The sequence below is a fragment of the Marmota flaviventris genome, chromosome 3, assembly GCF_047511675.1.
Source record: "Marmota flaviventris isolate mMarFla1 chromosome 3, mMarFla1.hap1, whole genome shotgun sequence".
NCBI classification, from domain to species: Eukaryota; Metazoa; Chordata; class Mammalia; order Rodentia; family Sciuridae; genus Marmota; species Marmota flaviventris.
In genome coordinates this window covers 129,645,621-129,671,955 of record NC_092500.1, presented here as the reverse complement: position 1 = coordinate 129,671,955, position 26,335 = coordinate 129,645,621, and the positions used below count along the sequence as shown (strand labels likewise).

Genomic DNA, 26,335 nt, shown 5'->3' with positions numbered 1-26,335 from the left:
TCGTCAGAAGATGATGACACTCAAATGACACCCTAGTAACATAATAGACATGATTGATTACAGGGAGGTGACTAAAATTTCTAAAGTGTATCCAGTTGGATTACTTGTGTTATTCTTTAGGAATGATTCAGGAAATGGTCCTAGAAGTATTGCACGGATATATAGCTCTCCACACTTGGCTTTCTTGGGCCGTGAGAATGTCTGAGCTTCCAGCACATTGACCCACGTGTGGATATAACGAGCACAGTCTATTGACTTCTTTGTCTATTTGGATCATGAAGTGGATGAAAATACTTCTGGGTGTTCTTCTCTTTCATCTGTCTCTTTCTCAGTCTCCCCAAGTGTAAGTGATTGCATAGAATTTTGTTATTTCATGTGGAACCCAAATAGAGCTTGATATTAAAAATCAGAACTTGTTATATTTTTATTGCATTGATTAGATTTTAAATATATCCTTACATAGCATAGTAAACATGTTAATTTGTATAATGAATTCTGAATTTGAACGGTACCATTATCACTGTTAGCATGTCTGCTGATTAAATTATAACACAATATTTATACCAATGAAGAGATGTCAAACAATTGCTGGGGGAAAAAAGCTAGACAAACACTAGGCAAAAATGAAATGGAATGTGCGTATCAGTTCACGAGCAAAAGCACTGCATGAAGACACAGATGGTAATTTTCATAGAACTAATGACAAATTACTTGCTTTTTTGCAAGTGGTATTATTCTTGTTGAATTCACGAATCCAACTCACAGGCAGCATATTCCTATTTCATGAATTTAACATCCTCTAATTTAGCATGCTGTATGTCTCTAACATTGAAAAACAATACATATTTCTTAAACTGCAATCCTTTAGATAACTAAATAATAGCTAAGTATCAAATCATTTCTTTGACAATTTTAATGTTCCTGCTTAAATTTTGTAGGCAGTATGTTCTGCTGGTCCCTTCTGTTCTCCAAGAAGGCTCTTTGGATAAAGCTTGTGTTCAGCTTTTTAATGTGACTGAGTTTCTTGTTTTGACTGTCTCCATCAACTATGGTGAGGTCCAGACCAAAATACTTGAAGAGCAGGTTACAGGAGAAAATGTCTTCAAATGCTTCAGCTTTGAGGTAAACATTTCATTCTGCTCACTATAGAGAAAATACTGCAGGGGCATGAAAGGCACCCACAAAACTGACTTTTATGGACAAATGTTATTTGCTTGTCTATATAAAGTTATTTTAATGTTTTCAAAAACAATATACTCCTCAGTTTCAGATAATGTAAGTACAGTTATAAATGGAGGCAAGGAGAAAAGTCTATTTACTATTTTAAAAGAAATTTATTGAAGAGAAGAAAACACACACACACATACACACATACATATACACAGAGAGAAATGGAATATTTTAAGAAGGCTAGAGACGCAGCTCAGTGGTAGAGTACTTACCTAGCATCCTAGCATGTGCAAGGATCTGGGTTCAATCCCTAGTACCATCAACAACAACAGCAACAACAAAAAAGATAAAGGAGAATTTATTTAAATGATGAGATAATTTATCTAAATGATGTGACAGAAGCAAGAAAAATGAACAAGGTGGGTTATTCAATAAATGGAAACAACAAGTTATGGATTTAAATTCACTGGTTAATAACGCACAATTAGTCATGGAGATCTCCTGCCAAACACCAGTCTCATGAAGTATGTATTTATTTGCTCCCTAGGTTCCTCAGGCCAGATTGGACCCAGTGGCTTTCATCACATTCTCTGCTAAAGGAGGCACAATCAATCTGGAAGAGAGAAGAGCTGTGGCAATCAGCCCCAGGGAAAATGTGGTCTTTGTGCAGACAGATAAATCCATCTACATGCCTGGACAGAAAGGTGTGTATACCTACATTCTGTTACCCTCAGCTAATATCATTTATAGAATGTTGTAAATGATAGTACACAATACAAGCTCAGAAAATTTATTGCATTAAAATCTACTAGGGAGATTGCTTTAAAATACAAAATAGCTCATGTTACCTAAATGTTTGAAATTTGATTTCAGTATGTCTCGGGTAGGGAGCCTCAGAAACTATTTTTAAAGAATTTCTCAATATTCTAATAATATCTAGTAATGTATATGTTTGAAAACCATGACATTTCAACTTATGTGAATTTAGGAATCATGGTTGAATTAGAAATTAAAGAGCAACAAAGTGTTTCAAGAACATATTAAGAGCCAGGCATAGTGGTGCACAACTGTAATTTCAGCTACTTTGGAAACAGGCAAGAGGATCACAAATTCAAGGCAAGCCTGGACAACTTTTAGCAAGAGCTCCTCACAAAATTATAAAATGGGCCAGGGGTGTAACTAAGTGATAGAGTGCTTGCCTAGCATGCTCCAGGCCCTGTGTTCAGTTCTTAGTATCAAAAATACACATGCGCACACACACACACACACACACACACAGAGTAATGGAGAGACAGGTTCTCCTAGTGACTAAGTAATTGCCCTGCATGATGTTGAATTAAACTGAAAAGCCTTCTCCTGGGTTTAGAAAGAGGTAAGGAACACAGCTACAATCTTAAAAAGGCAGACATTTCTCATGAGCTAAAGGAACACAAGAAAACATGGAGGTAGAATTAACTCAAAAACCAGACCTTAAAATGTTAAAGAGATAAACTTATTTGGAGTAGAGAAAATAAATGGAAGGAATAAGAAATGAAGTAAATGACAGTTGAAGAAAAGCCCTGATTGTGAGCGGAAGTGGCATTTTCATGCAGTTGAGCAATATCTATGAGGCATCACTACGGCTTTGGGGATTATGCCATGATGAAACACTATGAGGATTATTCTGAGAAATCTGCACATATTGTTATAGCACATCGTTTTTGTAAGCCATTAGTATTGATGTTGTAATGAGTAGCACAATGTGCTTGGACAAGAAGAGTGGACATGAACATAGAGTAAAGGTTTGAGGAAAAAAACAGATCTGAGTGCTTCTATACTTCTGCTCCTCAAACAGGCTCCTTTTAAAAAAGAATAAACAAAAAATTTAAAAATATTACTTCTTTTGACATATGACAGGATCATGTTCTCATTAGACTTGCAAGTATGATCCTGTTGAATAATAAATTGAGATTTAATTTTTTATATATCTGTAATATAATATACGGTGACATTTATTTTTGATATACATATTGGGAAAATTCCATGCACTCATATTTTAAAGTTTAATGAAACATGCTGTTAAACCATTTTCATGTGTTAGTTAAAAATATATTTCATTTATGTGATGATCATTACTATCCAAAGTATATTTATGAAGACACCAATTGGCATGAATATTCTTTGTATATAACCAGAGATATCAAAAATTGTGCTCTATATATGTAATACAAATCGTAATGCATTCTGCTGTCATATATAAATTTTTAAAAAATTTAAAAATATAATTCATTTAAACTAGATGTATTTTTTATTACAGCATTGTAGGTATACTTAATAGTTGGGTTCATTTTGACAAAATCACACATGCAAAGAATTTTATTTCAATCCCCAACTTCCCCTCTTTAGCTCCCTCCACTCTCTCCCACTACTCTCCTTCCTTTGCTCTACTTTCTTCTCACTTCTCTATTTATTTTTGATTGGTACTTTCTACATATACATAATGGTGAAATTCCCTTTGGAATTTAACATGATTTTGTTAAATTCATTGGATAATTCCTTCCCTTTTCTGTTCTCCCTCCTTCCTCTTATTCTCCTACTGATCTACTCCATTGAGCTTTCCTATATATTTATGATATTTGATCCAGTCCCCAGCTGCCTTCATTCTCATAGATAGATAGATAGATAGATAGATATAGATGTAGATTTTTTTTTTTGCTCTGGATTTCACATTTGAGAGAAAAATTTGGCCCTTTATTTTTCTGAGTCTGGCTTATTTTACTTAGCCTAAGGTTCTCCATTTTCACCGATTTACCAGCAAATGCCATTATTTTGTTCTTCTTTATGGCTAAGTAAAACTCCCTCATGTATATATACTACATTTTCGTGATCCATTCATCTATTCACAGACATCTGGGTTTATTACATAATTTGACTATTGTAAATTGTGTTTCTATAAACACAGAAGTGGCCATATCATTATAATATGATGGTTTTCATTCGTTTGGATAAATACCAGGGAGTGGGAGAACTGGGCAAATGGTAGTTCCATTCCTAGTTTTTTAATGAGTCTCCACACTGCTTTCCAGAGTGGTTGTACTAATTTGCAGTTCTACCAACAATGTATGGGTGTACTTTTTCCCTGTATCCTGGGCAGAATTTATTAGTATTAATGTTTCGATAATTACCATTTTCACTAAAGTGAGATGAAACAGTGGTACAGTTTTGATTTGCATTTCCCTGATTGCTAGAGATGTTAAATATTTTTTTTCATGTATTTCTTGACCATTTGTGTTTCTATTTTTAAGAAATTTCTATTTAGTTCTTTGGCCCATTTAATAATTTGGTTACTTGAGGGCTTTTTGGCATTGAGTTTTTTGAGTTCTTTTATATATTCTGTTTATTAATCCAGCTATTTGAAGTTTCTGTTCTAATTACCAAGTCTTTGATGCATTTTGATTTCAATTTTGTACAGAGTGAGGAATAAGGATCTAGTTTCATTCTTGTATATATGTATATCCAGTTTTCCCAGTACCAATTGTTAAAAAGGCTATTTTTTTTCCTCCAACATACATTTTTGACACCTTTATCAAGTATCAGATGACTGTACCTATGTTGGTTTGTCTCTGCGTCCCACATTCTATTCTATTGGACTTCATGTCTATTTTGATGCAAATACTATACTGATTTTGTTATAGTTCTCAAGTATAATTTGAAATTGGATATTGTGGTGTCTCCTACATCACTCCTCTTGGTTAGAATTGCTTTGGCTATTCTGGGTATCTTGTTCTTTAAATTAATTTAAGGACTGTTTTTCTAGTTCTGTGAAGATGGTCACTGGTATTTTTCTTGGAATTACATTGAATCTGTATAACACTTCTAGTAGTATGGGCATTTTGACAATATTTTAATTCTTCCTATTCAAGAACATTGGAGGTGTTTCCATCTTCTACAGTGTTCTTCAATTTCCTTAGTGTTCTTCAGTTTTCATTGTACAGATCTTTCACCTCCTTGGTTAGATTAATTTCCAGATTTTTTTTCATGTTATTGTGAAAGAGATGTCCTTCTTGAATTCTTTCTTAGCAGAATCACTGCTGCAGTGTAGAAAATCTATGATCTATGAATGTTGATCTTGTATCCTGCTACTTTGCTTAATTCATTTATCAGCTCTAGAAGCAATTTTTTAGGTCTTCTAAATGTAGAATCATGTCATCAGCAGAGATAGTTTGAGTTCTTTTTCCATTTGTATCCCTTTAATTTGCTTCTCTTTCTTGATTCCTCTGCCTAGAGTTTCAAAACTATATTGAATAGAAATAGTGAGAGTGGACATCTTTGTCTTATTCCTAATTTTAGAGGAAATGCTTTCAGTTTTATTCCAATCAGTATGATGCTGGCTTTGAGTTTGTCACATATAACCCTTATATTGTTGAGGTAAGTTCCTTCTATCCCTAGCTTGTCTAGCATTTTTAACAAGAGTCTGTGCTGGATTTTATCAAAAGCCTTTTCTACATCTATTGAGAAGATTGGATGATTTTGTTCTTCATTCTATTTAAGTGGTGAATTATGTTTATTGATTTGCATATGTTGAACCAACCTTGTCTTCCTTAGATAAAGTCTACTTGATCATGAAATATTATCTTCTTGAAAAGTCTTTGAATGTGGTGTGCTAATACTTTGTTGCATGTATGTTCATCAGGGATATTGATCTGTAGTTTTCTTTATGCATCTTTGCCTGCTTTTGGTATCAGGGTGATACTCACTTTATAGAATGTTTGGAAGTAGTCCATCCTTCTCAATTTTATGGAATAGTTTGAGAAAACCTGATATTTGTTCTTCTTTAAAGGTCTGGTGGAACTCAACTGAGAATTCATTAGGTTTGTGGTCTTTCTTCTTTTTTATTTTAAGAGAGAGAGAGAATTTTTAAAATTTATTTTTTAGTTTTCAGCAGACACAACATCTTTGTTTGTATGTGGTGCTGAGGATCGAACCTGGGCCGCACGCATGCCCATAGGCGAGTGCGCTACCCGCTTGAGCCACATCCCCAGCCCCGGGGTCTTTCTTTTTTGGAAGGTTTTAATTACTGTTTCAATTTCACTACTTGATATTGGTCAGTTTAGACTTTCTATATCTTCTTGGTTCAATTTGAGCAGGTCATATGTGCCTAGAAATTTGTCAATATCTTCTAGATTTTTCAATTTATTAGAATATAAATTTTCAAAGTAGTTTCTAATGGTCCTCTAGATTTCAGAATTGTCTTGGTGATATCTCCACTTTCACTTCTGATTTTGTTTACTTGGATCTTCTCTCTTTCTTTTTTTTGGTTCATTTGACTAGGAGTTTATCAATTTTATTTATCTTTTCAAAGAATCAACTTTTTGTTGCATTGATTTGTTGTATTCTTCTACTATTCTCAATTTCATTAATCTTGGCTCTGATCTGTCTTAAACTGATTTTAGAATTAGTTTGTTCTTCCATTTCTGAGTCCTTGAGGTGGAATATTACTTTATTTGGTTGGAATCTCCCTTTTTTAATTGTAATTTAAATGTAGGCATTCAATGCTGTACAATTTTCTTCTTAGAACTGCTTTCATACTGCCCCACAGATTTTGATATAATATGTTGTATTTGTGTTCTCATTTGTTTCTAAGAATTTCTTGAATCCTTGGGGCTGGGGATGTGGCTCAAGCAGTAATGCGCTCACCTGGCATGCGTGGGGTGCTAGGTTTGATCCTCAGCACCACATAAAAATAAAGATGTTGTGTACACCGAAAACTGAAAAATAAATACTAAAAAAAAAAAATTCTCTTTCTCTCTCTCCTCTCTCTCTCTCTCTCTCTCTCTCTCTCTCTCTCTCTTAAAAAATAATTTCTTGAATCCTCTCATTTCTTCTTTGATTCATTCTTCACTTAAGAAAGTATTGTTCAATCTTCATGTGTTTGATTTCTATTATTTTTCTTACATTGGGTTCTAGTTTCATTCCATTATAACCCAATATGATGCATGGGATTGTATAACTTGTTTGTGTTTGCTAAAACTTACATTGTGATCTAGAATATGGTCTATTTTGGAAAAGGTTCCATGAGTTGCTGAGAAGAAGGCAAATTCGGCTTTTTTAGAGTAAAATATCCTGTAGGTGTCTATTAGGTCCATTTGAATTATCAATGGTATTATTTAGTTTAGAAATATCTTCATTGACTGTTTTGATGACATTTTTATTGAAGATAAGGATACATTAAAATCATTCTGAACTAAATGTATTTTTACCTTTTATATTATTTTTTTTCAGAGCATTTTAGCTTTCTTAAATATATTAAGAAAAATACAATTGTCTCTCGGTATACAATGAGAATTGGTTCCAGGACCAATTATCAAGCCTTATGGATGCTCACATTACTTATAAAATAGCATACTATTTCTGGGCATGATGACTTATGCCTGTAATTCCAGTGACTTGGGAGGCTAAGGCAGTAGAATCAGAAATTCAAGCTCAACCTCAATGCAGTTTAGCAAGTCCTCAGCAACTTAGAGAGACTATGTTTCAATTTGTTTAAAAAAATAAAAGTGCTGTGGATGTGGCACAGTGGTAAATATCCCTTGATTCTATACCTACCAAAAATATAAAAATTTATAAATTGCATAGAATTTGCCTAGAAATTATGCACATCCTCCATACTTTAAATCATGCCTACATTACTTATTACGAATACATAGGTAGTGTTTATAAACAGCTGTCATACTGTATTGCTTGGGGAATAATAACAAGAAAAAAAATTTTACATCTATACATATTCATGACAGATACAATTGTTTTGAATGTGAGTATTTTTAATGTCTGATTAGTTGAATCCTTGAATTTAGACCCCATAAAATAAATAGCCAGCTGTAATACCTTATCAGTTATTGTCCTCCAGGACATACTATTAGGATATATACTTACTCCAGGATATACTATTAGGTATAATTATCATGTATGAACATGAATATGTTATAACTATTTTTTTTCTAGTTGTTTACATATAATAGAACAAACTGAGTAGCTACAATTGTTCTCAAGCTTCAGTGACTAAAATTAATTATTTAAGAAGTTTGTTAATCCCAGTGGCTCAGGAGGCTGAGACAGGAAGATCATGACTTCAAACCCAGCCTCAGCAAAAGCTAAACAACTCAGTGAGACTCTGTCTAAATAAAATACAAAATAGGGCTAGGGATATGGCTTAGTGGTCAAGTGCACCTGAGTTCAATCCCCAGTAAAATCCCCCCGCCCCCACTAAAAAAAAAGTAGTTTGTTAAAAGTCCATTTTGCTCTGAAAGCAAGGAAAGTTTTAAAATCTGTGTTTAAAAAATAAATTTTATAGGTCTTTTCTTTTTCTGCTCAGGAGACAGAAAAATTGTTTTAGCACTGACCTGCTAGTTGACACTTGATCTTTGAGGTGGGTTTGAGTAAGTTGGGTTTTTCTTAAATCACAGGCTTCTTAGGCATCAACATGCTGTGACTATGCAAAGCCCAAACAGAAGGAGGTGAAAAATACTGACATTGTGGGAACTGAGATGTATGAGTATTTTCATCCCACACCCTTCCACTCCCCTTTCTCAGAAAAAGTCCAAGATCCAAGCCTCTTTTGATGTTTTGGTTTGTTTTTATGGTGTTAGATGGGCCTTTGCCATCACTTCCTCACTACAGAGCAGTCAAAAACATGGGAGTTCACATCAGTACTGGGGTACCAGAGGGAAATAGAAGCACTGGATAAGAAAACCAAGGTATTTATCAGTGCTAAAATTTAGACAGCACCAACAGTTTTTGAACCAACACTATAAATTTACTTGTGGTGGGTTTAGCTGTGCTCAGGAGGAGGAAGATTGTATATAGTAGACACAAGCAAATACCCAAGGAACGTTCCTAGATTCTTGCTAAGAAGAATTGCAGAAGGCAGAGGTTGGCAAGGAAGCTACTACTTCAAACAGCATAGAAATGTAAAAAGTTAATCAAAATGAATTTCTTTATTATTCTTATCCTATCTACTTTCTAATAAAGGACCTAATGTGCACAGAAATGGTTTTTCTATACTGCATAAAATGAAGGTTGAGTATTAGACAATTAAAGGATATACAGTTAAAAAAAAGTCATTCGCTGTAACTGTTCCTGGTTTACTTATTATAGCAGTTCTTCTTTTATATAAAGTATATTGCCATATTAACTATGACCTTACGCTAAAAATTCAGGGCACATATGATTTGTTATAGCTTCCTATGTGACCACTATCTTCATTTTGATGCATATCTATTTCTCATTCTGTCTCCTTCTAAGAAATTACAGATTATATGACATCAATGCAAACTAAAAATTTTACAAGAAGTTATTGATGACTGTCATAATAAATTTAACCATTTAAAACTCTTAAGAAAAGGTTTATAAATTAGCTACCTGCATTTTTTTAACTTCATATTTTCCAACTTTCAAATTTTTGTCCTTTATCTTACATTGAAGTATCTTACCTTATTGTGATTAAAATCTTTAACCAGAATTATCTGGCTGGCTGAAAATTATGTACTTGTCTGACTGGGATTTTCCTGATTATTGTAATCACTTCTTACCAAACTTACCTCATATCAAAAAAAAAAAGCAAAGAATTCTAACTCAGAAATCAGAAGTAAGGACAGGGTGGCCATGTAACTTGTCTGCTATCCCATAGATAATTTGGACAGTGATCCTTAAACAATTTAGAACAGGTTCCAACTAGTATAATTTCAGATTGCAAATTCCTCCCAAATCATAATTACCACCTGATTTTTGTTCCAAGAATTCTGTAGTAAGAGTTTTATTTCATTTGTTTAAAATACTTATCCTTCAAAACAAAACATTTTGAACAAAGAGATTTTTATTATTTAAACATTAGGCTTAATATTATAGTTCCCTTTTAAAGGTATATACTCATTGGTAAATCTTTAAAGATGTCAGGCACTTGAATAGAGGAAGAAATGAAACTAAAGGTTTTCCATTTCTGCTGGCAAGTGGGGCCTGCATAAGCTTCAGGCCTCTGTGGCACAGAAATGTGCTACAGTTCTTAATGATGGGCCCCACTTCTATTATCTCACTCTTGGCCTGCAATCCTAGCTTCCTAGGAGGTTGAGATCTGCAGACTGTGAATGCCACGGGTGGGGATAATGTGGGCTTCTTCGATGGGGCATTAGCTCAACTAGGTAAGGCTGCTGTGAGACACCAGGTCAGGTGTACCCTGGCATACCACACCTCCAGCTTGAGCTAGCATATTGGGCTCCACCTGGCCATGGTCAGTGCTCACTGCCCATGTTCCAGCTTGCCCAGGCCACTAACTCTGCCACTCCACTAACCCACTGCTACTTCTTAGTGGGGATTAGTAGACTGGCTGTGTGGTGAATGGCTAGGGAGTCATGCCAAAAAAAAGTTCACCAAAAATCTGAAGATGAATTAAGGTCCAAAAACAAAACTCTTAAGACTTAAGGAGAGATTATTTTAATTAACTTACTAGTCCAGAAAAAATAGGAGCACACCCACTCAGCAGAAAAGAAACTTATTCATTTATTATGTTTCCAGTGATAACCACCATCATCTTATGAAGAATATTGACAGTTTGGCACTCTTTTGGCAATAAATTTTTCCTAGAGGCATAAGTGAACAATGTCAAATTAAATTATATGACTGTTCAGTTTGGATCAGGTATCCATCCAGGTGACCAGTCCACAATACAAGATCATACAGAGTGGTGGTACTGTTAGGGATTCACTCTCCTAGATGTTCATACAAGAGAGGTACGGGATGGGCAGTTTTCCCTAGAGATATATACTCTAGTATTAAAAAAGAGCATTGAAGAAAATATTGCTTAACAAAGAAAAAATAAGGCACCCATGATTCTAGCATGTAAGAAATAAGTTAAATAAGGAAATCAGTCTCTTTTTTTTTGAGAAGAAAAGGATTAAAATTATTATAGACAGAAGTGACAGAAATAAAGATAGTGCTCATGATGAAATAACACAGAGGGATTTGCTAAATGGCTTCAAGTTAGGTGACACCATGGGGAGAGGCTAGATAGGAGGCTGGAAGGGAGGGGAGTTTAGAAGGGAGGTAAGGCTGGAGTTTTCTAGAGAGAAATATGTTACTTGCACATTAAGTTATTAAGACACACTTATTTCGCAATGGGAGGTTTTCTTCAGAGAAAAGATTTAGTTCTCAAAGGTTTGCTTTTATGACTATAGAAGGATTAAGTAGTTTAGGGCAACTCCAATGGCAGAGATCCAGTTAGTGTATCTTGAAAGAGACCAAGAAAAAGACCTTTATGTGTTGAATAAACTTAATGACAGACTAAAGGAAAAATCAGTGTCTAAATGGCAGTGCTAACAAGTGGGTGGAAGGATTGGGGCTAGAGGAAAATACTTGTTTAAGGTAATTGAGCAAAGGCTTCAGTAAAGTGAAGTTGTGCAACATGGGTGGGGAGAGTCATTCTGGGCAAGAGACAAGGGAAGCACAGTATTTCGCAAGTATATAGGGAAGTAACATTGGAAGAAATCCAGGATTTCTGATGTGAACACCTGTAGTTATAAAAATACCCTTTTATAAAATGTGAAAGAGTAGGACAAGAGTAAGTTTAAATGAGGAAATTGAGTTCATTTTTAACTGGTGATAATAGCTCAGTTAGTAGAGAGCTTGCCTTGCATGCTCAAAGCCCTGGGTTCAATCCCTAGCACCACCAAAAAAAAAAAAAAAAAAAAGTATCAGTGGAGTTAATTTTTAGACACATTAAACACAAGATGGTTTTTAAACAACAAGGCAGATAAGTAGGCAAGTAGGAAGTATGTTTTATAAATCCTTAGATTAGAAGAAAGGGTTGGAGCAGTGACTTTCGGGAGCCATCAACAGGAAATCACATTTAAAATCATAAGACTTAATAAGATTGGGATTTCTCTGCCAGTTTATGACAGGTCTATGATATACAGAGGCATTTTTTCTTTATCTTCATCACTTGACAATAATCCATGCACACACATATGAGTGATAAAATATATTCTCAATGAACATTTAAAAAATGAGTATGTGCATAAGTAAATTGAAATAAGAAGAGGGTCAATAGTCTGGAAGAATGAGATTAACAAAGCCGATCTCTAACTCAGTTTGAAAAACCCATTTAAAGGGCTTTAACCAGATGACAACACAGGGTTTTAACCATCTGACCCTATAAATGCATGGCTTTTTTCCCCAAAGTGTAATAACATTGACCTATTGACACAAATTTTGACACCAATCTTCACTTTCCTTAAAAGGACAACTAAAGGACCCCACCCCATGGAGCCTTTTAAAATGGTCTATGATATCTTTAGCTGGTAGAAAAGAAGGCCATTAACTCATTGAAATCCTTTATATTATTTAAACAGACAATAGCTACTTGCTTTTTTTTTTAAACAAATGACATCTAAAATACTTTCTCTTTAATTACAGCAAAAGGAAATTGTTTCATTGGAAGTGTAACTTCGGGAATTTGCTTACTCCCATTTTGGGTGCAGGAGGTATCAGGGATTGAACTCAGGAGCACCTGACCACTGAGCCATATCCCCAGCCCTATTTTGTATTTTATTTAGAGACAGGGTCTCACTGAGTTATAGGGTCTCCCTGAGTTGCTTAGCATCTCACTTTTATTGAGGCTGGTTTTGAACTCCCAATCCTCCTGCCTCAGCAACTCCAGCCACTAAGATTATTGGTGAACGCTAACACGTTCACTTATTCCCATTTTTAAGTCATGTGGACGATGAATTATTCCCATTAGAGAGACCTAAAGGGCAAAAGGTAACCTCAGTGCAGAAAAGAAATTGAAAGAACATTCTGTGAGGAAAATAGGGGCAAAAGAAAACACCTTTAAGCAGAATGAATTTCATTGACAGCACTGTAACATGGATTTGACAAGGGCCATCAGGCTAAGAACAGATAGGACATAAAGAAGAGTGGGAGAGTAGAGGGGCCTGCAGTTGCTTACACTGCATATTTTGGAAGAAGAGAATTAGTTAATGACCTATAGACAGGGAAAAAAAAGCATATTTGAATTAAGTCCACACAAAATTTCTGGGATGAATTGTACAAGTAAGATAAAGTTAACTTATCTCACTTGCTTCCTCTTTCTTTCATTATTTTAAGAAAGTAATTAAGCAACCTTGATCACATTTTATGATGGTACATGGGAGGAGAAAGTGCAGATGGCAGTAAAAGAATGAGAAAGTCATTTTACTGAACTCTTTCCTGAAGCTGCTTTAACAGTCCCAAGATCATAGCCCCTGTATTTGATTTGGATCACTTTGGATATATGTGTTTCTACTCATTACAGTTTGCGGTAGTCTCATGCTTTCTGATTCACTAGGTTAATCTATTTAGGAGAAAAACTGTTATGATAGTTTTTAATGATAAATAGTGTTTTATTTCCTTCTTCAGTGATGATTCGAGTTATGTCTCTGGATGATTATTTGAAGCCTGTTGAGGAAATGGTAAGTTATACTTGGAAATATGTTGAGCATATACATAGTTCTGTTTCTTGCCTTATAAAATTAATCTATGAAAAAAAAGAAATCAGACTTAAATTGTTAGTTCTGTGTTCCCATTAGTCAGTCTATGACCCATGGTGTTCCTCACTTAGAATTATAATACTTCTTCTTCTCCCTCATCCTCCACTTCTCCTTCTCCCCCTACTCTTCCTCCTTCTTTCCTCTCTCCCTCCTGTTCATCCTCTTCCTCCTTTTTCTTCTCCTCTCTCTCTGTATCTCTCCCTTCCCCCTCTCTCTTTCTCCCTTTCCCTCGCCTCCCTCCCCTCTCTCCCCCTCTCCCTCTTCCTTCTCCCTCTGTGTCTCTCTCTTTGATCAACAAAATAAATATATTTTCCAATTTTAATCAGAATTCTATAATTTACTGAACTCCCACCACTATAAAGCACTGTGCTACGTAAACTGTTATCCAAAGATAGAGAAGATATAAATCATTGATTCCTCCCAAATGATTACATTAGAACTGAGTTTGTTGGGAAGAAGAAAAATTACCATAAGGAAAGTGGCATTAAAAACATAAAAGAAAATGAATCATTGTATCCTTGGCATCTGGAAGAAAAGAATATGGCAGATCATAGGTTTTAAAATTATATAGTGGGTAAATTCTGTATTGAGTGAATGAGTATTATACAGCATGAATAACATTGTATAATGCTTGCATGAATGAATTTATAATGTCTGAATGAAAGCATTATGGTTGCTTCATATTTTAAATTATCAAGAATGTTAAGTGAGTCTGCTTTAATAGTCCCAAGATCTTAGTCCCTATATCAAGAGAAGCATTAATTTAAGTCATTTCCTCAGAATCAGATTCTGAGACAGAGAAAAATGAAAGAATAAATTATTAAGGAAGTGCTTCAAGAGAATTCAATATGGGAGTTGTGGGAAGCAGGACAGTGTGAAGGAAGAAGCCAAGCATGTGTGCAACTGGTTTCAGGCTAAGTCATCAGCCTGATGGGCAGGAAGCTCCAGAACACATGTTTGTTCCATTTTTAGAAATATTTTCATATTTCAGCACCAGACACTTGTTGGTTGGGGCAGTCCCCTATGTAGAAATAACCTCCCAGGAACTTGCCAAGAGGCCCAATGACAGGGCTCTCAAGAAGTTCAAAATTAAATGCTGCTAGTAGGAACAGAGCTCAGGGAAATTGGGGCTGGGTGCAAAGAACCAGAAAAAGTGATCTGATAGAGAGCATTGGCTACATCAGGTGTCAGGGAGAGGTGAAGCTAAGCCACTCCTTAAAAAACAGATGATCCAATGGTTAAATTAGGGATAGTAAGATATTTAGAAAGGGATTCGTGAGAACTAGCCATTCTGTTGTGGTGTCCCACATTGACTCATCGACTGAGCAGTTACATCAAAGCTTGTTAAGCTTATAGAAGCTAAATAGATGGTTTCTCTGTAGGTTGACTATTTCTTTCTCCTTCCAAATAATCCTCATCCTTAAATAGTTAAGACATCATCTCTTTTAATGAACATCTTTTTTCCCCATTTCCTATAGCTACAGTAATCTTGTAGAATTGCTTCTTATTTTTTAACTTCTAGAACATATACCTATTTTGAATGCTAAAAATTCTTTTAGTAATTTCAATCCTAAATCACTTCTAGGAGACACCAAATGCTCCCTGTTCTCCTTGGTTCAAGGTTGAAAGTCATTTTGTTTTTAAGGATGCTTTTCTTTTCTTTAAACAAAGCAGCAAATATTTCTACTGTAATCATTGAGTCAAACATAACTAGCCTTGACTAGGAGGACCATGGGAAAGTGCAGGGTCCCCTGAAAATCTGAGGGTCTCCCTTGTTAGGATCTTCTACCAGTATTGTTTGTTTTTATTGTCAATAAAACCAAATATTATCATCTTATTTCCACATTTAGTAATTATTGCATTTACACGAAGCAAATAGAATCAAATAATTCTTCTTCAAATATTGGTCACAGAAAATAATATCATTTGTATCAGTCACTTCTGGGAAAGATTCTATGGCATAGCAAAGAAGATTTACTTTTGTACCGAGATCAAAATTAATGTAGCCTTTCCAAAAATGGTAATGATTTGAAGATTACATTTTGTGTATTTTCAGACCAATATTTCTAAGGTCAACCACTGTTTCAGTATCATATTCCATTTAAATAAGTGACTCAATATATGGTTCCTTCTACAAGATCAGGAATTCATAGTAATTTTGATGACAATTACCAAAACATAGTAGTGATATAATTATCAAACGGACAAAGATATAGAGCATGCACCTAATTTCTCCTTCCCAGTCTTCTTTCCCTTCATTCAGAAGGTGACATGAAGATGGTCTTGGTCCTGGGCTGGTTGTGCAGATTAATTTTTTACTAGAGAAGATTCAACTCCATTTCAATCTTTGTTTTTGAAGAAAACTAGCATCTTAGAACAATGATATTATACTTTTACTTGATTTTTGCATACTAGTTTTGTGAAGTACTCTATCCTTAGTAAAAACTAGACAAAGTAATAAAGATTTTAAATATTAAACACAATGAAAATCATCTGCACTGGAAGCATCACAAATAGTTTTTAAAAAAGAGATAGTACTCTAACTTTGACCCTCATTATTAGAATTTGGTCCAAGTGGTCAACCTCTCCCTATGCCACCTATGGATAAGAGTTATTTATTTCTCTCCTGTGAGGAGTCCCATGAGAAGATCTGTATCCCTTAATGTTTGAGTTAATAACACATAGTAGTTATCTTCAACACCATCTTGACATTTCATCAAAGAAACCCATTTTATGATTCTATAATACAAATAGATACCCCAATTCTGCTCCTTTATTTTTCAGTTCTAAGAATTCCAAAAGCTATGGATCCTGTTTGTATTTCTCTACATGTATGTTTTATCATTTTATTAGATTTATCATGTTTTACAGTTTGTAGGGAGTAGCACTTTGTTTTGAGGGGTGAGTAAAGAAGCTTAGGTAGCTGTTTTAACTTACCCCTTAGCCTGTTCACATCTGTCCCATGGATTCTAAATTACAGGCTTCTTAGTTTTAGTGTCCTGAGAGATTGCACTAAGAGATGAAAAGCAAACGGTTGACTTTGTGGGTCTAGGGGGGCAGAGAATGGTATGCACTAGTGAGAACTGCGGGGCTGTGCAAACAGATGCAGGAAGGCAAAGGAGAGAAGACCCCGGGGCCAGATTTAAAACAAATGCCTAAGATTATTTACTCAACTTATACAGAAAAAAAAGCATAAAGAAAAATTAAAAATTTAAGATAAATAATATAAAACTTAAATGATCAAAGTATTTCAGAAGTCAACCAGCAGTGTAAAACATTGTCACTGCTAGATTGAAGACTGGCCATGGATTGTCCATAAGGAAGTAAATCATAAGGTCAGAGAAGTCTTTTTATTATGTTGGAAAGACCTAAGAACAGGATTGCTTGCTGAGAATGCAAGGTGTGCATTTGTGAAAGCAAGAAGTCAATGAAAATTCTTGGAAACTATGAGCAGATTCAATATACATAATAGACATTCAAACTTTCAGTCAGGAATTAATACTTGAGTTTTCTTAAATTATCTGCTTATGTATACTTACTTATTCAATAATAGTTTTATAATTAATCTCTGTACTCAGTGATTAAAATCAATCTTGAGAGTTCATATATTAACATTATTTTATTTTTATTTCAGTATCCAGTAATCACCCTCAAGGTAAGGTAACTGCAAGTTTAAGAGGGTTAATTTTCCACCTCCGTTTTAGAGCATCTCCTCAAACCTCAGTATTAAAAGGCAGTTGGCGGGGAACATTATCTATTTAAATTGGTAAGATATTATTTAGTTTGTGTAGCCATCCTCAAGAGAATAGAAATAAGTTATTTTCCTTCTCTTTGATTTAAATTCACATCTATTTTTTAATATGACAGGAAGCCAGTATAATTCATTTAACACTTATTGAATGTGTCTAAAAGTGCACTGGGGTCAAAATGTAGTTCACCTATAAGAACTGAAATTTTGATGCAGAAAACAGCTGTAACAAAATAATAATTCTAGAGATATGATAATTGAATCCCCAGTACTGCAAAAATAAATAAATAAATACAGACATAAAAATATACTAAATGCTCTGATATATAGAGATATGAATCCATTCAAAACAACAATCATTTCTCCATGGTGAATCATTTAAAACTTGTGTTTTAAATCAGCAGATTAGCATTTTAAGAACTAGGAAGTTACTTGATGAAACGTTATGATGAATGAAAAATCCAAAATGCAACACAATATACGTTATTCCTCCTCAGGACCCACAGGGTAATCAGATACAACGGTGGGTTAATGAAAAGGCTGTGAAAGGCGTGCTACCACTCTCCTTCCAGTTAATCCAGGAGTCCATCCTAGGATGGTATGAGATCACCGTGGAGATGGGCTCTGGAAACAAAGAATACCACTATTTCTCTGTGGAAGAATATGGTAAACATGCGGCTACAAAAATATGATATATTAATAAGAAAACATGTAAAACTATCCATTTTTCCGAAGGCCTGTACTTAGTAATTGTGCATCTCTGAAGCTTTCCTCTTAATCGTCACACATTTTTCTGTTGACCTAGGATGTCTATTCTATTTTTCTTTCGTGATGTCTAGAACTGAGTTAATATGATGGTTTCACTTTCTTTTTTGGCCATATTTATGCTTTGAAGCACTTTTTATAAAAAAAAAAAAAAGGAATTCACATTAGCTATGTAAGGAGGAGTGCTGCTTGTAGGATTTCAGTAAATCATCATAAAATTTCATAATGATATCATAATTCTCATTTTACAGATGAAGACATTGAGAAACACTTACCCAAAATCAATATTTCAGAAGTTATGGATTTGGAATGCACGCCCGCATTTTCCTATTCAATTTCAAAGTCCAGCCCTATGTACTTCTGCATCTTCCTAACACTCTTAATTAACAACAAATATTGGCAAAGAACCATGGATTATAAAAGGGGAAAATTGCTTTATATGAATGCCTTTATATAATGCCTTATAAGGTTGCCTTTTTTCTTTTTACGAACAGTGTTACCCAAATTTCAAATGACTGTGGATGCACCAGGAAACATCTTAATTGTGGACTCTGAATTCAAAGTTAATGTCTGTGCCTCGTAAGTACAAATTGTACACAATAAAATGATGTATTAATGGAAATAGAATAGAGTACAAAAGGTAGCTAAAAAGAAGCACAATAAAAAATGATGGAAGACAAAGGAAAAGGACAATATAAAATTACCTTGCTGATTTTACTTCAAATAATGTTAAATATAATTACATCAATAATTATTGGAATATGACACATGTTAAGTAACAGTTTGACTACTGATTATTGTCTTACAACATAACACATTGTTTTATACCATCCAATGCAGTATCTACTGAGTGCCCCTTTGTGGGTAATTATATTCCAAAATTAAATAAAATTAAACATTCCAATCCCTCAGTTGCACTAGCCACATTACATGTAACCAGTTGATGCTGATTTGGATAGTGTGAATGTACAATGTCATAAGAACTAGGAAGTTACTTGATGAAACATTATGATGAATGAAAAATCCAAAATGCAACACATTAATGTACTCCCACATTAATGTATATTCAAGCATACTTTACACATCCTAATATTGCACCAAACACAATGTAGTAATAAATGACTTTTAGATAATACTGGCATGATTTAAGAGGGAGGGGAAAGCTTCACATAATGGTTGCACCCCAGTATTTTTTTAAAAAAATACCATAAAATCTGCAGTGATTATGTGGTTGATATATGGAATTCCCATTTCAAGAGAGCTCTGCTGGTATTATCATGTGTTTACTCTGACTTCTTGATGAAAGTTCTTCTTATATTACATGATTAGAGAAGAAAAGCATAGGTCAAAATGTATCATAAAGAAAACTGCCATAAGATCTCAAATTGCTCCTGGGCAATCCTGGTACAATGTGTGGAGAATATCAAGGGCAGACAAGGACTTGGAGGGCACATAACAAGATGCTCAGTTAGTATATGGCAGTGGTAATAGCCAGACAGTTCAAGTAATTTTCTCCCTCCCTTTGCCACTAAATAAACAGTTGGCAGAAATTTCATAACTAGCAAAGACAGCAAGAATGCAAATATCAATTTATTTTATAACCTGTAATTTCTAATTATAAACAGAGTTTCTGCTTGTGTTCACCCTACACTGGAAATTTAGGATGGTAAAGAAGGGATGTGGCTATCTTGAGTGTAACCTCCAGAGTGGGAGGAGAAATAAAGGTCAGGAAAGTTTCACTGTACTTGGATTATAGAGGCAGACAAGTACCAGGCAAGTACCTGTGAGAAATGGAAATCCTAAGAGCCCAGATGTCCTGTGATTCTTGTCTGTGTCATTTTTGCTGGAGAAACATTGCAATTAAGTGTGATAAGGCTCTCTGGGAAAAGCCAACTGGAAAGCATAAAACATAAGTATAAATGAGTAAGTAGTTGAAGATTCTAACAATTTTAAATCCTAGCATTAAGCTAAAAAATTGAGCAATTTATACCTGGAAAAATAATTGAAGATCATCCATAATAAAAGCTTAGAAATAAATATGACTGAGTCAATAGTGTACCTTTAAAATTAACCATATTGATTGATACAGTAAGAATATATAATATGTATGTATATATACTGACTGAAAGAATGGATGGTGCTGAAGGGAGAATTAGTGACTTGGAAAATGAAATTGAGGAATTATAAAATGTAGTCCAGAGGATCTACCATTATTTCTTATAGACAATTTTGTTCTTTTAAACCTATTACTTGAATTTTTAATAATGATAATTTATTTGTGTACTTAGATATAAATAAAAATAAATATAATTTGTTTTAAAAGTTTAGTCCATAAGAATAATAAATGCTCATATACAATATTTTTGAAACACAAAAAAGCTAAAAGAAGTAAAGTACTATCCTAAGAAATGAAACAATCAATGATCTTGTATACCTTTCCCTTATTATTATTTTTTTCATTTATTCTGTATTTTAGTGACTTACATAAATTAGTTCTACATGTTGTCTAGTTTGACCATTTTAATTAAAATATATGTTGGCCCAAAGTCATCAGTTTAGTTTTAGTCAATACCATTGTTTAGATTTACTCCAGAAAATAAAATGTAAGATAACTTGTTGTGGCAATGGTGGTTTTAGGCACTATAAATCTTTCAAACAATTCTATGCAAACTAATTATACCATTGGATTTTATGGTTGTATTCTTGTTATATCATTTTATTAGATACACCTATGGCAAACCAGTGGAGGGGAAAGTTCACCTTAGTGTATGCAGGGCATCTACTTTTTATGGTACTTGTGGACCTCTCAATTCACTCTGTAAAAATTTTACTCTTCAGGTAAGAGGCACATCTGCAAAATCATAAATAACTGTGCATTAACCTTATGACCTCAGCTTCCATTTACCTTCCTTTCTTCTTGTTTCTCTCTTTAGAATTAAAAATTATACTTCTCTTCTATATACCTATTTCCATTTTTAAAATTTCTATTGTTTTTTCTTGCTAACTTCTCATGTTCTATTAAATGACAAAACACAGGTTGTATTACTGGAAAGCTCTGGAGTAAATTTCTATTAATTAAAAATGAATTTGGTTCCATATCAAAATCTATACTCTAACAATGTACTACATGGGATATATCTTTCACTTTATACTTTCTAGATATAGTCAGGGAGATATGAAGATGTTCATGTGTCTTCAAGATTATTAGATGGGTGATTTTTTTTCTCAATCTTTTCTCATTGGAGTTGGGTGTTTACAGAATTTCCAGATGGTACATATAACAGGCGAAATTCTTATCTGCTAACAAGAGGAATTAACTTTTCCAAACTCCTAAGGGGAGGAATTTCCTGAAAAGATTCAAGTAAACCTTGAGAACCAGCATCAGAAAATTGAACCAACAAAGCTAGGATATGGCAAGGACTTCAATTATAATTATGCCAGAGTTTGACTTGTTAATACACAACTGCTACTTACATCTCTGTATCACAAATAGCAGCACACCCACACACATGTACTATACATACACACACGTTATATATTTCTATTATTTATAGAGAAGAATTTTTGTTAAAAATAATTGTGAATCCTCTGGTTCTTAAGTTTAAAAGTTGAATTTGAACAATAAACAATAAAAACAGTAATAATTATAATAGCCAACATATTATGGTTGTGTCAAATGCTAGGATTAAGTAGTTCATATACATTTAACTATTAAAAGAACTGTATATGTATAGTACTGTTATTATCACTCATCTGCAGATGAATGGATTAAAGTAGGGAGAAGCTTAAGTATATTGCATGATGTCAAATGTATATATTAGTAGCATTGCTATATCCTTAGGCATTTCAGAGGCTACAGAATTTTCTCCATTTATTTATTCAATATTGAGTTCCTTTAATATATAAATATTATTGTGTTTAGAAGCTCCAGTGTTAAACCACACAGACCTGGTCCTGTCCTCATGGGGCTTGCTTTTTATGAAGTGGTCATTATATTTATTAGATGCACACTCAGGAAAAAGAATGAACCAATATAAGCCAAGAACATGGGGGTGGATAGATCCCAAAATGAATTACAAAGAAGCTTATGTTATGTAGATTCCCTTCAAAAGATTTGAGAGATATTTAAATTTAAAATACAGCAGGAGTGTAGCCTAAATGATTTACCTGACTGCTAACCTTTAACTCTAATGAAATTTACCTGGACCTTTAAGATTGTGGAACTGTCTTGAGGATTTCATTGAGTTTCAGGGGCCCTGAGAAGCAGCATATGATTCTGGTTTGGTATTATTTCTCTTGTTTTGGTGGTGCTATGGGTCCAACACAGGGCCTCACATATGCTGAGTATAAAATGGCATAGGATTTTAACCTGCCACTCAAGGACCCAGTTTCCTGATCTCAAGATGAAGGAGTACAACAGCAGCTCAGTTGTCCTGCAATAATCTACTAATCTATGAACACATTTCATCACCAACCTAAATATCTTTTAAATATTTTCAATTCTTTCTGTTTAACCATTTCCTAATTATGACATTTTAAAAAGTCCCCAATGAGGCATTCTAAGTTGACCAAATAGACATTGAGACAAATTCAAAGAATCTAATAAGAATAATACCTACCATTTACTAAATGTTCACTAAGTACCAGGCACTATGCTAACCACTTTACAGCAATATGGCTGTAACATCTTGCTTTATACCAAGTAGTAAGTGATAGAACCAATATTAAAATCCCAGTGTTTGACTCAAAAGCCTATGTCCTTAACTGCCATATAAATTTTAATTCAATAAATATTCAAGGCATAGTAACTACAAAACATAAAACACAGTTTCAAAACTGAAAAGGAATATGGTTGAAATTAACAAAATCGCAATATCACATCTGAGTAAATGTGATCAGATTTAGATGTGTTAGCTTATAGATTAACAAAGTAATACCGCCAGGAGTGTTCTGTTTAACTCATATTCTCTTTAACTCAGAATTGTGAGAGTTGATATTTGTTAACAATTCAAATGAAGTCAGAGTTAAATACATGAACTGAAATTTTGAAGCATATAAACACAATGAATTATTTTATAAAGTTCAAATTTGAGTAAAACATTTCTCTTAATGTTGCTTCCTGTAGGTTACATATTTTTTTCCAAAACTGGTATTTCTTATAGTCTTTAAAATTTGACTTATCTTTTATTATTACATTCATTAATGTTTCAGATGGGGAAAGATGGCTGTGTCTCCCAGCTTATTAACACAGATGCTTTTGAGTTAAACCGGGAAGGATATCAGAGTTACTTTAAAGTATACGTTCTTGTCACAGAAAGTGGAACAGGTAATGCTCCTTAAACAGTAAGACCCCAGTGGATAACATTTTCCTATTTGAACTATTATCTACTAAGGTTAATTTCACAATGTTAATATGATAATATAGTCATTTTTTGCATAGGATATGTTACCATTTTTTTAGATCCAAACTCTGTTTCTTATTTTAACCATAAGGTTTTAGACACCTATTGATGGATGGATAAATATTACTTTCAAATGAGACTAAAGTAGAATTCAGAATGCTAGTGTATTAGCATATAAAGGGAAGATATGTTTTGAATATTGGTATATTCCCTTTCCTTAATCATTGCAATATGTAACTGAGAAATATAGTGGTTGATTGCAAAATTTTGGGGGGAGCATAGAATCGAAACAAGGGAAGTAGAATATAGTTTTTTGAGAATATCACCAAACTTCTGAAAAGAAATTCAATGAAATATCTTTAACCCACAACCAGGAATATATTTCTAATGACTAATTTTTTATCTCTCTGATGCAGTATATTTCTCTCTCTTCATTAAATTCTTTTTCTTGAAATGGTCCTGTTCTGACCATTTCCTTTCTGTTAAAATAGACTTTCTTTAATTCACCTATGTGATATTTCAGTAAAAATTTCTGTCCATGATATCTTAAATACTAATATGCTTCAATCCATATTCAAAGTTTTAGAGATATCTGTCACATCCATGTCACAGGAAATCCATGTCCTGTGACACATCTGTCACAGGAAATTCAAGTAATAAATAAAAATTTAATGGATAATTAAATATATTTGTCACATTAAACAAAATAAATAATGAAAGGTAGCTAACTAAATGATAACATACATTTATGGCTGCAATGTTATACAGTCATTAAAAGAACTAGGTTTTTAGAAAAGTATCAAAACCTCAAAATAATGTTTAAAAACATAATGTCAAACTACATATTTTTTACAATGCAGATACACATATGTATTTACACACATTTATAATCCCAACTGCATTATTATAAATGATAATTTAAAGGATAAAAAAACTTGCAGAAAATAGTCTAACTTGTTAAATTTTGTTTTCTTTGGCATGTTTAAAAATTTGCATTATCTTCTTAAAATTTTTAAATTTCTAATAATATACATATATTACCTTTCTTACTATGAATAGATTAAAATGTATGTTTTAAGCAGGAAGATTGTGAAATAAAAGTTTCAAACCATTACTGATGAATAATAAGAAAACAACTGGGCATAGTGGCACAAGCCTATAATCGCAAAGGCTTGAGAGGCTAAGGCGGGAGGATCCAGAATTCAAAGCCATCCTCAGCAAAAGTGAGGTACTAAGCAACTCAGTGAAACCCTGTCCATAAATAAAATACAAAATAGGGCTGGGGATGTGGCTCAGTGGTCGAGTGCCCCTGAGTTCAATCCCCAGTACCCCCCAAAAGAAAAAAGAATAATCAGAAATCAGTGACGTTAATCCATCATGAAAGACTAATAAATGAATTGAACAGTGTATAAAGACCAAGAGTACTGGTCAAGAATGATAAGCTTTTTTGATTTTTCCCATCTTTATTAATTTACTTTACAAAACTTCTGAAAAAAATAACATGTATTAAAACTGCATAGAAAAAGTGAACTATTATAAAGAATAGGACATTTTGAGATTTTTTTCTATAGTTCGGTTTGGCTATATTTTGAGGATATTTTCCTAATAATACTTAATTTACTGCAGGTATTCAGCTTACAAAATTCATGTATATAAACATAGACTCATCAATGGTGAAGATTAGATTTGAAAATATGGAGACAATCTACAAACAGGGACTCCCTTATTTGGGCCAGGTAAGAAAAGTGATAACTTCTTTACTTTCTCATTCATTTATTCTCTCATCTATCTTTCACTTATTTGTTCATTCATTCATTCATCTATCCAATAGCTCTTTTCTGAGAAATTACAATATTAGAAACTCTGTGTTAAGCACTGTAGGATGATTTATTCTATTAGTTTTCAGAGACCCGTCTTGGTTTATGCCTTTTATGAAGTGGTAACTGTTAACGCTGTCCCATTTCACACACAAGTGTCCATGATTGAAAAATAAATTGTTTATTCTGCATCAGAATTAGGATTAAAAAAATAAAAGCACTACTATTTGCCCTTGAGGGTTTTATAGCTCACAGAAAATAGACATTAAACAAATAATTTTATAAACAATGAATGAACTATAGTCATGGGTGCTCTGTCAGTGAAATACTGACCATTTAGTAACTGTTCTACATTAGGGAATTAGCAAACCATACTCCTTGGGCAAAAGTCAACAGAGTCCTACCTTTCTATAGCCAGTGATTTGGAGTGGTTTATCATTTTTTAAAGATTATAAAAACAACCAAAGGACGTGAGAAAGAAACAATATTTGGCCCCATAAAGTTTACCATATTTATTATATGATCCTTTATAGAAAATTTGCTAAACTCTGGACTAAATAGTCATAGAAAGTTTCTCTAAGGAAGTGATATTTAAGTTGATACAAGAACACTAATAAAGTATTGCAAAAGTGAGTTACTGGACTAGATCTTACAGAGAAGTTTTTCTCAAACTTGATCCTGTGTCAGAATCACCCAGAGGGCTTGGGAAACAAATGTCAGTAACAGCCATTTTATGAATAAATTTAGATTAAAGTTTGGCTTTGGCAAATAGATAATTTAATATATGATAATTTCATTTACTAAGCAGCCATTGAGTATATGCTAACAATTTTTCTCCCCTTTATCTCAATGCATTTTTGTTTGAAATGTTTCCATGTT

The 26,335-nt window shown here is 33.6% G+C and overlaps 1 protein-coding gene across 1 annotated transcript in view; it reads left to right on the top strand.

Moving 5' to 3' along the window:
• The first annotated feature begins 275 nt into the window (after positions 1 to 275).
• LOC114079384 (ovostatin-like) overlaps positions 276 to 26,335 on the top strand; it is a 60,810-nt gene continuing 34,750 nt past the window's right edge. Inside the window, exons 1-10 of the mRNA XM_027920626.2 lie at positions 276 to 343; positions 939 to 1,122; positions 1,718 to 1,874; positions 13,594 to 13,646; positions 17,359 to 17,379; positions 17,970 to 18,138; positions 18,732 to 18,816; positions 20,961 to 21,075; positions 23,449 to 23,563; positions 25,266 to 25,375. Of these exons, the coding sequence (XP_027776427.2) occupies positions 276 to 343; positions 939 to 1,122; positions 1,718 to 1,874; positions 13,594 to 13,646; positions 17,359 to 17,379; positions 17,970 to 18,138; positions 18,732 to 18,816; positions 20,961 to 21,075; positions 23,449 to 23,563; positions 25,266 to 25,375 (1,077 nt within the window). The remainder of the gene's footprint in view (positions 344 to 938; positions 1,123 to 1,717; positions 1,875 to 13,593; positions 13,647 to 17,358; positions 17,380 to 17,969; positions 18,139 to 18,731; positions 18,817 to 20,960; positions 21,076 to 23,448; positions 23,564 to 25,265; positions 25,376 to 26,335) is intronic.